Below are 17,737 nucleotides of genomic sequence, written 5' to 3'. Positions count from 1 at the left end.
TTGACACTCCTCTCTCTTGGTTTTCTATCTGACTATTTCCCTATCCTCTTTCTGGATTTTCATTAAGGTACCAACTGCTAACAGTGGAGGGGTCCCAAGGCTTTGTCCTTGACATTCTTCTCTTCTTTACTGTTTAATCATATCCAACTCCTCCTTAGGTCACATTTGAACTCAGCAAGATGAGTACTCCTGACTTCAGGCCTAGTACTCTATCCACTGCACTCCTTAGCTGTCCTCTTCTTTTCTACCTCTATACTATTTTACCTGGTAACATCAATTCTTATCTCTATGCAGACAATTCACAGATTTACATTTTCAGCCCTAACCCCTTTACTGACCTGAACAAATATCTCAAAATTAGATGTCTATAGACATCTTACACTCAATATGTCCCAAACTGACCTCATATTTTTCCCCAAACTCTTCCCTTTCCCAAAGTTCCCTATTACTATCCTGTCTACCACTGTTGCCCCAAACACTGAGAGTTAAAATCTAGGTATCATCCCAGACCCTTTATTCTCTAGAGTCCTCCACATCAATCAGTTAAACAAACTGTTACTTCTACCTCTATAATATTTTCAGTATGCACCCTCTTTTCTGTACTGATATTGACACCAAGCTGGATTATGGCAATAGTTTACTAATTGGTCAGCCTGCCTCAAGTCTCTTCCCACTCAAGTTCATCTTCCAACTGATCTTTCTAAAGTGAAAAGTCATTCTCCGTTTACACCTATCTCCTACCACACCCGACCCTGGCCATATGATTAACTCCAGTGGATCCCTATTACCTTCAGGAGTAAATAGAAAACTCCCCGTTTGCCTTTCCAAGTCATTCATAACCAAACCCCCTCCAACTTATCCACTTTTCTTAACAACTTACTCCCTCTCTACCTCAAGATACTCTTATGATCCAATGACACCAGACTCCTAGCTTTCCTCACACATAACACTCTAATCTTATAACTCTGGAAACCTGAAATTCTCTCCTGTCTCTGCCTCCTAGTTTCCCTGGCTTACTTCAAGCCTCAGGTAACACTGCCCTTTCTTTACACAAGAACCCTAATATATTTCTTCTGTGTGTGTGTGTGTGTGTATGTGTGTGTGTGTGTGTGTATATATACACACACACACACATACACACATACATATATATGTATATATATATATGTATTTATTTATGTGTATGTATGTATGTATATGAATTATGAAATGTTGCATGTTATTTCCTCTAATTAGTCCATGAACAGGAAAGCAGGAGTTTTGTTTTTTTTTGTCTTTTGTTTTTATTTCTGACTTTGTTTCCCCCAGCAACTTAACACAAAGCCTGACACATAGCAAATAATATATTTTTTTTAAAAAATGGTTTCCTATTGCCACTAGTACAAAAGACAAACTCATCAATTTGGGTCTTACATCCCTCCATAATCTAGTCCAACCTACCTTCCCAGTCTCATTTCATACTATTACCTTTCATATACATCCCATTTAATAGTCAAATTTAGCTACTAGTTGCATCAAAATTCCATTCTGTCTCTGTGCTCCTTTGCACAGAGACAGAATGCCCCTCACCTGTCTTAAAATTCTTGGGTTCTTATAAGTTCAGCACTGATGCCAAACCTTTACTAATACTTCACCTCTAAGTTATTAGTTCTCTCTTTTGCTCAATCCAAGTTGTCTTATATTTACTTATCCATTCAGACTATATATTCCTGTGGAATATAAATTTCTTAGGGAATTTTGCATTTCTACTGACAATGCCTGGCACAATACTGTGCTCAATACTTTCTCAAGGTCTGATTGCATCAATGTGGTTATCTACTTCTATCCTGCAGATCATAAACCCATCCATTACTGCCCAGTGTCTATGTCCTCTTCTAAATTGAACAGAGGGTGCTGAGGGTCTTCCTGATAATACACAGTTGACAATGGAGTATGTGGACTGTCCCTCAGCATAGTCATTAATAAAAAACAAGTGTGTTAATCTTACAAAAGTATATAGCTCTCAAAATGATTTCCATCATTTTTCTTTCATTTCTATGTTAATGTGCTTTGACATGTCCTTTAATCCTGACAGCAACAGAAATGTCTAAAATGCAAAGAACTTAAGATAATATTTTGTATGTGAAATACTGTATATTTTCACTGTATGTGAAAATTTCTAAGCAGTGAATAATTAAAATTAATCCTGTAGATATTAAAAATCAGTAGATTTTATGGATTTGTACTTTACTTCCCTTTTCTTCCCTTTTCTATTTGTTTGAATTCAGTCTTAAAAGAAAGCTAACTTAATGCCTGAGATAAAAATGGTATGATTTAAATGTATAATTGACCCCATTATGTGTATGGAATGATGTTGTAAATTTTAAGAACTCATCAGTATTATTCATACAAACTAGTCTATTGGAATGGATTTCTAAAACCAATAGTTTTGGTAAAATTCTGAGTCTATTTAAAAACAAATACACCCCCCCCCCAAATCCCCAATTGTCATCCATTAATTTCAGGAAAAAAATACTGGAAATATTAGAGATGTCACATCTATAGAAGCCTACATGTATATTTATGAATATGTATTTTAAAACATATATGTAATGTGTATATATAAAATATATATTTCTTTTTTCAATTAGCTCAACATTTGAACAAAAATTTGCTAAGTAGAAATATATTGGGCAAAGGGAAAAATACTAACTTCAAAACATTTGGTAAAAATCACTTTCCTTGGTTCAAAATAAAATAAAATGAATTTAGTTAACAAATTGCATTATATCTATCCAACATACCTGTTTTCTAATGGCAGATGGGCAAATAAACCAGATTCTCTCAATAACCCCACTGCTGATCTCCAGTGGTGATTTTCTAATACTGAGGTATTCTAAAAAAAATAAAAGCAAAGTACTAAGTTATTTAATATATTTTACTATGATTCTAAACAAAAAGAATGCTTCAGTTAAACTACCTAAAAACCTCCTTCCATTAATAATTGTTTTCACTCAAAACAGTTCATATTCGTTTCATATTTCTAAAATAGTAAGTTTTACTTAAGTTTTACTTTGTTATAATTATACTTACCTTGTATAAAGTTGCTAAGTAATGATTTGTTTTAATAAGGAAAGGCTGATTAACACCTGGGTGATCAAGATCGTGTGTGGCAGCTGCAATTAAACTCAGCAAGATGTCCCAAGGAGTTACAGAGTTGGCAAGCTATAAATTTAATAAGATGGATTATTAATCACCTGAATACACCTGAGAAATTCTGTACCACTCAATACTACCACTGCATTAGCCAAAATGAAATTATACTGATTGTATTTTAGTGAAGTTATCTAATTTAATACAAATTACAACTATACTATTTTTAGCAAACTTCATTTACATATTAGTGATACTGTCTAAATAAAATATCTGACCTATGGCAATAGCCTGCTGTGCTTGGTCTCCCTTCTTCATCTCTCCCTACTCCAGACCACCATCCACTCAGCTGATCTTAAAACTGATCTTAAAATGAAGGCCTGATTTTATGATAAATTACAGTGGTTTCCTATAAGTTTGAGGATCAAATGCAAAAATTTCTATCTTTTGTAACCTGCATCTTTCCTAAATTTTTAATCTAATCTTCTTACAACTTACTCCCTCTGTAAACTTTGTAGTGCAGGGACACTAGCCTCTTTGATGCTCCTTACAAATGACATTCCTTCTTCTGACCCTTAGCATTTCCTCCAGATCCATGCCTGAAATTCTCTCCTTCCCAATTTCTACTTCTTTACTTCCTTCTTTAAGTCCCACCTAAAATGCCACCTTCTACAAGAAGCCTTTCCTCTGTTAATTACCTCTAATTTATTCTCTGTGTATATGTGTGTGCGCACACACACACACACACACACAACCTTGTTTGTACACAGTTGGCCGCATGCTTTCTTCCCCTCCATCCCCCACCTGTCTAACATAAAGACCATGAGCTTCTCTTGAGACTAGAGACTGCCTTTTCTTAATAGTGTCAATCACATAGTAAGAGTCTGAATAAATGCTTGTTGAGAGTTGAATAATTCTGGATTTTGATTCTGATATTCTTGATACTTTTCTTGTTGGGGTTTCTTTCAGAAAATAATTGATTAATCCTTTCAATTTTCACTTTGCCCCCTAATTCTATAATATACTTTTTAACCATTGAATACAATGATTTTTAAATTATCTTTTCTTGACTGAGTTTTCAGGGGAACTGTTTTTGACAGCTGATAGCTTATATTTCCTTCCATTTTTCTATCTTACAATTTTGTTCTCCTAATTTTTGCTGTTTTCACAATCATGGATCTGAGATTTTTGGGTCATGTGAATAAATAATTCTCTGATCTTCACTTCTCAAACCTCTCCAAAACAGAAATTATGTAGATAAAACAGCTTCAGCTGTCTCTGTAGTCTAGTAACATCAAGAGTCCCAAAGAAATTTTTTTTAAAAAGCCATGAACTAGCAATTATTTTGAGCTTACTTATTACAAATACAGCCCTCCCACTTCCAAAAGCCCACCAACAGTACTGGCAGGAAGGCTGCACTAGCTGATCTAAATACATACAGGTTTACATCAAAATAGGATCCTATTCCTTTCTTCATTATTTCAGTGCCATGGAAATCTAAGATCCAAGCTATGAAAATTTGCTGAAGCTTTGATAGTCAGTATCCTGACAGCAATTTATTATGCAAAAGATCTCTTTAGAAAAGTGCTCAAAGAGAGGGACAAGGAACAGGATATCTGTCTGGGTCAGTAAGCAAACTTCAACTCCACCTCCTCAAACTTCTCCCCGTTCCATTATTCAAAGATCTAAGAGCCAAAAGACAGAAATCAGTTCTGCTTTTCGACAACAATATCAGGTTGTCAGACTATGTGGGTTTATAGTGTAATAGCTATGGAAGAGTCCTAAGGAAGAGTCCAGCCATCCAGCATCCAACTGGGGCTAGTTCTTTCTGGCAACAAGTCACTTAAGGCAGGAACCTTGGCTGATGAATCTTGAATTGCTCCATATGGGATGGCTGAAATGCTTTAACACCCCAACCCCAGGGAGGAAGGAGTCAGAAAATGAGCAACAGAATAATAGAGGGGGGGAAACCCCAAAATTACCAAAGATCTAAGGAGAAAAAGGACACAAAGACTTTGAGTCTGAGCAAATCAATAAAGAAATCATTAATAGCAGAAGGAAATATGGTATCAGGAGCTAATTAATGAGTGAATAAATACTACAAAACAAAGGAAAATGACTCAACATTATGACAAAAGACTTGTGAAATTTGAGAAAACATGAAATCACAAAACAATGTGCACAATGTGCCTGAGTAGTTTAAAGAAAAATTAGAATTATGAGAGCAAGATTTATTTAGCCCGCTCAGAGAAATAATTGACATAATAGAAAAATTGATTCTCTAACGACAATTCTCTCCAAAGAAATGAAATAGAAGACAAATGTTTGAGATTGATGCAGGGGAAAGATGAAGAGAACTGTGAATGTAACAAAGAACACTGGGTAGAGATGTAAACTGACCTAGACCTACTCTTGAGATGTAAATTGACTAGAAATAGAGAATATGATTGAAACAGAAATAATCTGTAATCTTAAAGGCTACTCTAGATGTACCATTGACTTAAATTTGTGTCCTGATCTCCTTAGGTTTTACCCCCTACCTAATTCCTAGTCCAGTAAAGAGAAAGGGAGTTCTCCTTTTTGCCCTCTGGGTGAGAGATAAGACATATAAAAACCTGGGCAGTCTTCTCTGACCATGGCCCTGCCAATGCCGCTTGGCTGTTCTTTTATCTCTCTCTGTCTCCCCCCCCCCCCCAAGCCCTTCCTATGTCTTGTAATCTTTTTAATAAATTTTTGTTTTATTTTCATCCTTGCTTCCCCAAGTCTGAATAGCGATTCCTCAGGGGCAGAACTGAACTCAAGTAGCCAGCAGCTACAAGATGAAAACACACAGAAGTGAAAGCAATAAACATTTTTTTAAATGCTCTTTTTAAGCAATGATTTTGAACTCAAAAACAGGATGTATACAGACAACCTACAGAGTATAGATCTCCCAGAAAAATATGACCAGTTAAACTTGAATACCATAATTCAAGAAGTAGAAAAACTGTCTAGAAATTTTGATCACATTGTAAGAATGCATAAATGGCCTCCCCCCCCAAAAATTTGAAGGTTATAAACTCCAAAGCACATGGTTGTTAAAATTTAACAATTGAATTCAGAAACAAAAATTAAAGTCTGCAAGCTAGTAGGAGAAACCTTCAAATACAAAAGAGAGGGCATTTAAAAAACAAACCAAGATAAAATGCTAATTTGTACCAAAACTAGAAAATATGGGAGAAAATGGAATAATGTGTTCCAAACAACAATGGAACAAAAACAAAAAGTCAGGGCAGAAATCAGGTAGAGTGTAATGATGAAGAGGCAGGCTGGGGCATTATGTGACAAACCTGATTAGACATTCCACCTATAGCTAAATCGATGTTTTTTGTGTGACTACATTACAAAATTAGAGAGTATATGAAAAAAAGGGAGGAGAGTAGGATTGTGGGGAGTTTGTAATGTGTCTGGGTCAGATTGAGAGCTAGCAATGAGGGGAAGATGATGTATTTTGGTGGTGGGAAGAAGTTTCACTGATGAATTATTCTTATGGGTGAAGAGATTTGTTTTGTGAAGGAAGAACTGAACCATGTGCTGAGTGAAGTCTGTTAAAATTTGGTGCCTGAAAACACCATTTGACTTGCAGTAGGTGTTAGCAGTGGGGTTGAAACTCCCTGGGGCAACTGATGACAGAGGGGGTGGGAGGATAGTGATTCAATGAAGAGATTTTGAGGTGAATGGAAAAGTAAGGTGACCTGGTAGGAAGACATATGTTATTGGTATAGTCAGGAATGTGGGGGAAAAGGATGAAAATTCCTGCCTTGGGGCAATGTCCTCTCTTGACACCTGCAGGAATTGTTATTATTCTGGCAGTGAAGTACAATAGAAAAGGGGAATTCACAAAGTAAGCTCTATAAAGCAATGATAAAAACTGCTTAGAGGGGAGAGTCTAAAATGAAACTTCAAGTTTTACCTCCCCATGAAAAATGCAGAGAATAGAGAAGGACTATGCAAATATAGGGATCATATACCAAATAAAGGGAGTTTAGAAGAAACAGATAATGAAGAATGAGAGAAATCTTCTTTAGAGATCCAAAAAAAAGATTTGTATTGTCTATTTTAATCTTCAGGGAAATTCATTACTTGCTTAAGATTTAAGTTATTAATTCCACTTTTAATTCTTTCTTCCAGAGCTTTTATTCCATAATTTAATCTCATCTTAAAATACCCTAATCACCTGGTTCCTCAACATACTCACTCCTATTCACTTCACTCACATACAGTCATGATCATATCCCTTGATCCTGCTCATCATCTACAAATGCATACCTCCAAACACTCAAGAATTTTCAAATCCTATTAAGCTATTTTTTTGTACTAGTTGATATGTTTTTTTTTTAATCTCCAGCCCCAGTCCCAGAATTGGGGCTTTTGTGCCAGGGTTAAGTCTGCCCCTTGATACCTTTTTGGGAGATATGGTTTTGTTTGCCATTGCTCTGAATACCTTCAGTCCCTGAATTGACCTCCACCTCCGGTAGTTAAGCCTGACTATATCTTTGAGCTTCAGAGCATGGGATCCCTCTTTTGTTACTCAGGATAGAGACTTCTAGAAAACTCTGAGTCTCTGGATGCTTGGACCTATCTGGTCCAAGTGCTGCCACCCCCTACTTGTTATGAAGCTACCTGAGTTTTTCTAAGTCCAAATTCTTATCCCACTGGGGCTTTCTTGTACAAAACTTCTGTCCTATTACATCTAATCACAGAATCCTATAAAATATACGTGTCTCCGGCTTAACTAGAACTGAACTGAGAAATTGCTAGATTGTTTTCCTGCACTTGCTTCACTGGTGACCTCATTTGCATGTGCTTACAGTATACTCAAGTTCTGGGATATTAGAAGTCACATACTTTAGTAGTTTCTCATTAGATTTTTATTTTTTTAGGTTTTTGCAAGGCAAATGGGGTTAAGTGGCTTGCCCAAGGCCACACAACTAGGTAATTATTAATAATTACATAGTGCCTGAGACTAGATTTGAACCCAGGTACTCCTGACTCCAAGGCCGGTGTTTTATCCACTATGCCACCTAGCTGCCCCTATCATTAGATTTTTTAATTCTTATTTGATCTGATCTAAATTTCATCCCCCCCCCCAGACTAATCACATGAGAGGTATTGACCAGTAGCATCTAATGATATCCTTCATCCTGCCTCTCTTGTAGCATTACTCATTTTTTAATGTGTTAAAGCCTGCTCATAACAAACCTATTCCTCTACTTTTCCATTTGGGTGAATTATAGTTTCAATTACTTGGTGTATTTGTATTTCATGATTCAAGTTCACTTATTATCAATGTAAGAATATTAAGGTTAAAGGTAAGATTTTTTGCTACGTTAGGAGACAAAAAGATGAAGCAAATAGTTTGTTGACATTGAGTTTACAGTCTAGCAGAAAAATATGAAAAATAAATAATAGTAAAAATAATACATGTAAGTATTAGAGAGGGGCAGAGTGATCTTGGTGAGATTCAAAAGAGGAAAGATAATTTTTGTATAAAAGAAATAAGTGAAGTTTATGGAGAAGTTGGTGTTTGAGATAAGCTTTAAAAGATGGGTTATCCATCTCTTCTCTGGGTCCCCAATTTTGGATGCTTCATTCTGGAATGGAGATGCTCCTGTTTCTTGAAGGCAATGCATTAGAAAACAAGACAAGCACAAAAAGTTTAGGTACAGAACCTAAGATAAACTATATTTTTGTCACCAAAGTGTACATTAGTAAGATTAATCTAGCAATAATTTGAAAGATGTATTAAGGCAAAACCCCCCCACCTCTTTGAACCAGTATTTCAGTTTACACAGTTTCCAAACTATTTTTTCCACCTCTAAGAGGAAACTGAAATACTGGTTCAAAGAGGTGGATAAAAAAAAAAAATGGAAGGGGCAGCTAGGTGGCGCAGTAGATAGAACACCAGCCCTGGAGTCAGGAGTACCTGAGTTCGAATACGGCCTCAGACACTTAATAATTACCTAGCTATGTGGCCTTGGGCAAGTCACTTAACCCCACTGCCTTGCAAAAAAAAAAAAAGAAAGAAAGAAAATGGAGAAATATGCAAGGTAAAGTAGTGTTAAAGAAAGAGTGACCATATCTGTCATTAATCACTGGACCTAACTTTGTAAGAAGATCTAGTCCAATCATCCTATCTTCAACCTAGGCTCTCTTATCATGCTATCTAGAAACTTTTACTAGTTAGATGCTACACAGGTTACTAATCTTTGATTTAAGACATTGAAATAAAGATGAAACATTTGAAAATGAATATTTACACATTCAAATTATGTTTTTCATCTTAGAACAGTAGATGGAATTAATGTAAACATCTTACCTTAGGTTCTTTTAAATAACAGTGCATGGCCTGAGTCACATCAGCAGCATGAACTGCATTGTGATAAGGATTCTGACTATGATAATCTTCTTGAATCATAACTAAAGAGAGAAATAGTAATTTAATTATAATTATGTATTAACATGATTAATATATATCTGTTAATACAACATCTATTAATATACATTTTAAGTAACACCATCTAAAAAAATGACCTGATATTGTCACATTTTGGAAACAATTCGCCACTCCCTCAATCATATTTAAATAATGAGCACATGAAATAATAATTTCTAAGCTGAGAATTTGTGTATTGTCAACATTTTGTGCTTTGTTTCGATTCAATGCCCTCATATACAGGTTGCAGGATCTGCAAAAAGTATTTCTAAGAAATTTCTTTTTAAAAAATGAAGCAAACGAGAAACTAATAATATTTAAACAAAGAATAATAATTCCCCTCCCTAGAAACAAAGCTATATAACGGACAGAAATTGTGTAGAAAAGATGACTACTTGTCTAGTATATATTTCCAAAAGGCAGGTCAATTCATGAATGCTGCATACTTCTTAATTTCTTGAGTATTTTTATTTTCCCCAAGTTACAAGTAAAAACAATTATCATTCGTCTTTTAAAAGTTCTGAGTTTCAAATTCTCTCCCTTATTGCCTACCTCCCCAATTGAGAATACAACCAATTCGTTATAGATTATGTATGTGTTGCTACCACAAACATTGTTCCACAAACATTAATTACTACATGCTTATTCAAACTTGGGTCTCCATTACAATCAGGGGTACCAGAGTCAGCTTATACCAGTTACTGTGCGAATACCATTCAACATGAGTATTTATACCTTGGAAATCAGCAAATACTACATAAATCAAGGATTGATTTGTTTTCTTAAATGATGAAGAAAATGTTAATAATGCAGATTAAATTTAAATGTTGCTCCTATTTTCAGAGAGCAGGTCATTAAACAGTAACCAGCAAATTCTTTGATTATAGCAAATCCTGAAATATTTCCTGCCTCTATTTAATGGGTTACTATTAGTTACAGTGGTCGGGTAGGAAAAGAGCAAAGCATTCCAGTGTGCATTCTTCTTGCAGTCTCATATTTAGAAAAGAAAAAAAATAGAAATTGTTAGATTTTGGTAGGATGTAACATAAAAAATTTAAACAAATTCTTATTATATTTAGGTTACCAAGACATCAAGTAGAATTTCTTACCTAAAAACCTACGAAGTTTCATCATATCTAAGTGGAAGTACTCAATTAGTCCATGAAGACTAAATAAGTGAAAGGTTAAGCTCACTAGACTGTTTCCTAAAAAAGAAAAAGGGAAAATATATTATGCACTGTAAATATCAGCACATAATTTTTTTTCATTTTAAACCAGGAAATGCATATGGCATATCAATAATATTAATGTCTCTCCCTACATTTATAGACTTTACTGTATATGTGAATAGACATTATGAAATACAATGGATTACTTATGATTTTCAGTTTTATTTTTTCTAAGTCAGATTCTAGAAATGAAATCTTACATTCTATGTACAAATTATTTTTTGGGTTATACTTTTTTCAAATAAAGATTTGACATTTACAAATTGTTTATTTTCAAAGATGAATAAGTACAATGAAATGTGAACAAAAATCATCTTTATGAAACAATTTTGCAAAAGAACTCCATGATTTTATCATCTTCTCTGACAAAATACTCTTTCACAGCAGTGAACATCTTTTATTTATTACTCTTCCAACACTAAAGTGAAATATGTAAAGTGAACAATATTCTAAAAATGAATTTCATTTTGTTTTTACAGCATTCAGAAAATAAAAAATTTAAATTTAATCATGGAATTCATTCAAATTAATGAATTAGCAAGATTCAAGGAAGAGCACTGGATCTGTCATCAGAAAAACCGAGTTTGAATTTTGTCTCTGTACTATGTGACCTATGGCATCAATAACATGAGGGGTTGAACTGGATCAGTGATCTACAAATGTCTTTAACAGTACACCCCATCAGAAAAAAAAAAAAGAATACATGTGCCCTAAGTAGAATTAATAAATTATACACTCTCATATTACTATATTGGTAAGTATTTTGCAAAGTAAAGATGAAATAAATTTGATCCTTTTTTTTTAAGATTTTCTAAGGCAATGGGGTTAGTGGCTTGCCCAAGGCCACACGACTAGGTAATTATTAAGTGTCTGAGGCTGGATTTGAACTCAGGTACTCCTGACTCCAAGGCCAGTACTCTATCCACTGTGCCACCTAGCCGCCCCAATAATATTTGATCTTAAGGGTTAATAGGGAGTCATTGGATTTTACTGAATAGGAGAATGCCATGACATAATCCTTGTTTAGTAGCCTTTCAGTAGTATCTGGCTCTTCTTTAGGCGTTTTCTTGGCAAAAGTAATAGAGTGCTTTGCTATCTCCTTTTCCAGTTTATTTTACAGGTGAGAAAACTGAGGTAAACAGGTTTAAGTGACTTGACTGATTCTAGGTCTGGTGCTTTATCCACTCTGCCATCTAGATGCCCCTAGTGACATCAGACCTGTTCTATTAACCATTTTATGGAGAACCGATTTGGAAAAGGGAGGGGACACAAAGTAAAAAAAAAAGTTTTTATATATGAAGAGCTCATATTATAATGAAAGAAGTAACAGGGAAATAAATAATTAGGAATATACGACACATAATATGTGAATAAAGAATAATCTCAAATAAAAGGCATCTGTAGACTGAGGACCAGGAAAAGCTTCTTATATAAAGACAAGATTTGGGTTTGAGTTCTTAAAGGAAGCCAGGAATAGCTTAGATGTGGAGGTGAGGAGGGGGAGAGTGGGGACAAAGGCCCAGATTCAGAAGATAAAGTGTCATATGGAATGAACATCAAATAGGTCAGTATAGCTAGATCACAGAGATTACAGCAAAGTGAATTTTAATCCTGGAAAACTAGGAAGGAAACAGTAAATGAAGAACTTTAAGTGCCAAACTGGGGACTTTATAGTTATCCTGGAAGCAAATCAAAAGCCACTGAAATTTATTGAGAAGGGAAGTAGGGGCACATGGACAGACCCAAATTTTTGAAAAATCACTTTGATAGCTGAATCCAGGATGAGTTGAAGTAGTGAGAGATTTAAAATAGGGAGACCAATCATAAGGCTATTGCTTTTTTTCTTTGTTTTAGTTTTATTTACTTAAGGCAATAGGGTTAAGTGACTTGTTCAAGGTCACAAATCTAGGTAATTATGTGCTGGGGCTGGATTTGAACTCAGGTACTCCTGATTCTGGGTCGGTGATCCCACCTGCACCACCTAGCTGCCCATCAGAAGGCTTTTGCAATAGCCCAAATGAAAAATGAGGACATGGACTAGGCTATATAAGTGGAGAAAGAGGAATTTATCCAAGAGATTTTACAAATGAAGAAATATCAAGAATTGACAACTGAATGGATGGGGGTGGGGGGAGTAGTGAAGGAGAATTAGGTGTCCAGGGCAATACTAAGGTTGAAAACTTGGGTATTTGAGAGAATAGTGGTATATATGCAATAGGAATAACTAAGTTTGGAAAGGGGAAAAAGATTTGATAAAAAGATAATGATTTCTTTTATGGACAAAGTAAATATCTAGTTTGAGATATGTCTAAAAGGTGGTTGACAAAAACTAATACTTTCAAGAAACTGAAGAAGTATCACAATTTATTAAACAAATAACAGTAATTTATTTTTTCTTTTTTTAAATAACAGTAATTTATAAAAATGAATTATGTGATCAGCAAAATTCTTATGAAATGGTGAGCTACTGCTGAACCTTTTTCCACATTTCACATGGTGAAACTAATCTGTCTCAGGAAAGTTAGTAATTATTTCCATTATATTCTATAAATGGAAAATATCTTGTTATTCCTACATTACTGATGTAGTATTATTATTAACAGAGATGCCAAATAATTTCTTTCACATGAACATAACCTGTCAATTTTGTGGCACAGGATTTATGGTCTACTTTCATGGGAAAATATCCCCATCTTCTGGGGAATAGGAAAATTACACATAGGGAATATTACTACTTGTGCTACTCTGAAGCACAAAGAAATGTATAGCTATCTAATAATGCCTGGAATACAACTTAAACCACAGGGTTTGGTGTTTTTTTTGTGTGTGTGTAACAGTGTTTCCTTCACTGTTTCAAAATATGATTATTATAATAAGAGAGAATGAGAAAAATTACTCAGATCAAGCAGTGATCATATAAATTTAGATGATCCATTCAAGCATAAAGATTGTAATCTCTTAATGTTGGCTGATCTGGTTAAGACCAGTAGTCTCTTAAGACATATTCCATTTATAAACTTTTGAGATTACAATAAACTTTATTTTTAATCATCAAAACTACTGAAGTATTGTATAACAATTTATGCTAAATCAAGATACACATTACACACAAAGTAGGCAAACAATAAGTCATTTTTGCCAATAGTACCATTAAATGTTCTAATTATGTGTTAAATTTCAACTTGGACAGTAATATAATTCATTTGACTAGTTTTGCTTAGCATAGTGCCCAAAACATATAAAATGTGTGCCAGACATAATTGTGATGATAGGTATGGGGAAAATGCTGGATTTGGAATCAGAAGACCCAAGTTCAAATCCCAGCTCTGCTACTTATTGCTTCTGTGCCTAGGGCAAGTTATTTAATTTTACACTTCATTTCTTCATCTCTAAAATGTGATTCGACTAGATGATCTTTGATTTCCCTTTCAATTTTAAGTCTATGGTCCTGCATACAAATAATATAAAACATAACCAAAGTTCATATATCAGGTAGTCAATTTAGCTACCTCATTATGAAAAGCAATGTGGCAGAGTGGTTGGAAGCTCAACCTTGAAGTGAGAGGATCTGGATTTAAATTTAAGTTCCACTTCAAATCTATCAAATTGACAAAGTTAAAAAAAGAAAACAAAGAAAATGATGGCAAAGTTTAAAAGGAGGAGCAGTAGGAAAACAAGCACTGTGATGATGGATCTGTGAGTTGGTAAAGACATTCTAGAAAGCAATTGGAACTATGACCAGAAAGTTACCAAACTGTACATACCCTTTTATTCAGCTACACTACTTACTACCTGATGTGATCTAAGTTAAAATGCTTAACCTCTTAATGTCTAATCCTTATCTATAAAATGAAGGGGCTGGATTAGATGACCTCTAAGGTTTCCTCACAGTTCTAGAGAGGATCCTATGATATCAATAAACTAGAAATCATCATTCTCTAAAGCTCCTTCACAATAGTCAATATATGTTTTTCTTTCCAAAAGAAATGATGGAACTCAACCCTGAAAGATACAGTTCACCACAGTATAGAAGAAAAGTAGTGAATCTACATAAAATACCCTAGACCTGAGGTTCAGTTTGAGCAGTTACTGTCTATGAACCTTAGGGAAAGTCATTTAATTTCCCCAGAAACCTTACATGAAAATATTAATTGTATTACATATCTCATTCAGTTTCTATTTGAAAAACTTTTTGTAAAAGTTAAGTGCCATAATAACATAAGCTGAAAGGAACTGAGTTTATTGGCTACCAGTTAATTTTTGTTGTTCATTCACTTTGGTCATGTCTGACTTATGTGACAGCATTTGGGATTTTTTTTTTTTGGCAAAGATACTGGAATAGGATTTTTTTTTAGGCAAAGATACTGGAATGGTTTGCCACTTTCATCTTCAGCTCATTTTACGAATAAGGAAACTGAGGTAAACAGGTTAAAGGACTTGCCAGGGTCACATAGCTAGTAAATTTTGAGGCCAGATTTGAACTCAGGAAAATGAGTCTTCCTGACTCCAGATCTGATCCTTTAACCACTATACCACTTGGAAGAAAAAAAACCTATTTTGGTCCTTCTGGGATTGACTGATACTATAGGAATCAAATTGAGCATTTTTTTAGGCTTTCTACTCTCTTTAATCCCTCATATTTCTCTACCATAGATGGCTTTTGCATAACAAAGTAGACCAGAATAAACCATTTCTTACTTACCATTAGTCAATCTATCAAAGAGAAAGATATCAAAATTCCAGTTGCCAACTTTTTCCAACATACACTGAAATAAAATAAAAATGTTTCCAATATTAACATAATTTCAATTAACATTTTTTGTTAGCTATGGCTAATTAAAAAAAACAATAGAAATTGAAACTGACTTATTCAAATGATTGTTCAAAGACTAATCTACTTGACTCAGAAAAAATAAATTTACTGTGATTCGAAAAATGAATCATTTCATGTTTCTCTAGTGTTTGGGCTGGGGAAGGAGAATGGCAGGAGAGAATAAACATGAAGGTATTTTGGACACTTTTAAGAATCCCATGTAAATATAATTTAAGGTCTTCAACTATTATGATCAAAGTTTTTTTCAAATCAAAGTGTCACAATAATATTATGATGATCTGGCTTATTATTTAGGATAAAGAATTATTGGGGCAGCTAGGTGGTACAGTGGATACAGCACCGGCTATGGAATCAGGAGTACCTGAGTTCAAATCTGGTCTCAGACACTTAATAATTCCCTAGCTGTGTGGCCTTGGGTAATCCACTTAACCCCATTTGCCTTGCAAAAAAACCCCAAAACCCTAAAAAAATTATATATGTGGATGATCTATCAGATATTAAACGCCACCTCTAAACAAAATTAAATAGGTTTTATCTAAATTGAAAGATTCTTACTTATATAAGTATGTGCTTAAGATTATTCTCAGTAATTTAGCCTTTATATAATGTCTACATCGATATCAAGAATAGATTGTATCAGGAAAGTCTAGATCGAAATAACAATATTGTCATTTAAGCAAATAAGTTATTTAAACTTCAGCTTTCTTAGCCATAAAATGTAAAGATTGGACAAGAATGTTTCTAAAGTATCTCTTTGCTCTAAAATCTTTTTGGCTAATAGTCAAGAGACAAGGTGTCTATTTCTAGCTTTGGCATTAATTACTTATGTAACAAGCTGAGTCAATCTCTTGGAATCTCAGTTTCTTCATCTGTAAAATACTAGGGTTGGAACCAATTTCAATGGTTTTTCAAATATGATTCTTTACTCTAAAAATCTACTTTTTACTCAATGATAAACCAATAAGAAAGTCTATTTACTTTCCTTACTGCACAAAACCATGCTTTGTAACTTTCAACTTCAAAGGCGACCTTCAACTTCAAAAGGAAAAAGAGCATAAAAAATAATTTACTCAAAAATGTTTATTAAGCATTGGACTAAATCTATATATATATAGGACATTCTTTGTTTAAATTTATTTAGAAATTTGAAAAATTTTAAAATAAGTTGTACAAACCTTAGCTTGTCCATTATAGTCATCATCTAAAATATTTAATGAATTTGAAGCAGCAACACCACGGAAAAAGTGAGAAGATCTAAGATATCGCTGAAAACTTAATAATCTTCTTATATTCCTGGCAGACACAGACACTTCAATTTCAGATTGTGCTGAAAAATAACAATAAAAAAATCAATACATCAAGCCAAATCTACCATTCCATAAAATATACAGTAACTTTTTGCCAATTTTTATGCCTCCACAGCAAACAGAACTTTTCTACTTAATAATTACTAACACCCTAAGGAAAAACAGATAACATTAATTACATTTTTACATTGAGGATGAAAGTTAAAATCATCTACCTAATTATCCCTTAGAGAGCATACAGAGATTCTGACAGAAGCTAGACTTTGTGCCTCTCAGACCATTTCCTCAAGCATGCACTGTCATTTGGCCTCTCTACCCATACTAAGCAGCATATGTCCACAATGACCAAACCTGGATTAACACTAACTTTCAAACATAGAAACTAGTTTTCAAGCTACATTTGAAACTCAAAATTATCTTTTGACTGAAGACTCTCTTAAATGTTTTCCGAAAAATAGAAACTATTTTTACTAAGGAAAAAAGTCTCAAAAAGGACAATTATCAGTGTTGGAAGGGATGTGGGAAATCTGGGACACTAATACATTGTTGGTGGAGCTGTGAACTCATCCACTTTTTCTGGAGAGCAATTTGGAATTACATCCAAAGGGCAAGAAAAATGTGCATACCCTTTGATGCAGCAATACCACTACTGGGTCCATACCCTGAGGAGATTATGAAAAGGGTAAAAACATTTGTACAAAAATATTCATAGCAGCCCTGTTTGTGGTAGCAAAGAATTGGAAATCAAGTAAATGTCCTT

General features: G+C 34.2%; 1 protein-coding gene across 7 annotated transcripts in view; it reads right to left on the bottom strand.

Moving 5' to 3' along the window:
- The window catches only part of PDE7A (phosphodiesterase 7A), a 150,511-nt gene that overhangs the window by 31,325 nt on the left and 101,449 nt on the right, over positions 1-17,737 (bottom strand). For all 7 annotated transcript variants that reach the window (XR_012471707.1, XM_074202059.1, XM_074202054.1 and 4 more), the window contains 6 exons: positions 16,846-16,997; positions 15,539-15,602; positions 10,717-10,812; positions 9,491-9,591; positions 3,073-3,204; positions 2,784-2,875 (listed from right to left, as the gene is read on the bottom strand). Coding sequence is in view for 6 of the 7 variants with exons in the window: in XM_074202059.1 (XP_074058160.1) it covers positions 2,784-2,875; positions 3,073-3,204; positions 9,491-9,591; positions 10,717-10,812; positions 15,539-15,602; positions 16,846-16,997 (637 nt within the window). In the remaining variant the exon portion in view is untranslated. The remainder of the gene's footprint in view (positions 1-2,783; positions 2,876-3,072; positions 3,205-9,490; positions 9,592-10,716; positions 10,813-15,538; positions 15,603-16,845; positions 16,998-17,737) is intronic.

This window comes from Macrotis lagotis, chromosome X (genome assembly GCF_037893015.1).
Source record: "Macrotis lagotis isolate mMagLag1 chromosome X, bilby.v1.9.chrom.fasta, whole genome shotgun sequence".
Lineage (NCBI taxonomy): Eukaryota > Metazoa > Chordata > Mammalia > Peramelemorphia > Peramelidae > Macrotis > Macrotis lagotis.
This window is presented reverse-complemented; position numbering and strand designations above follow the sequence as displayed.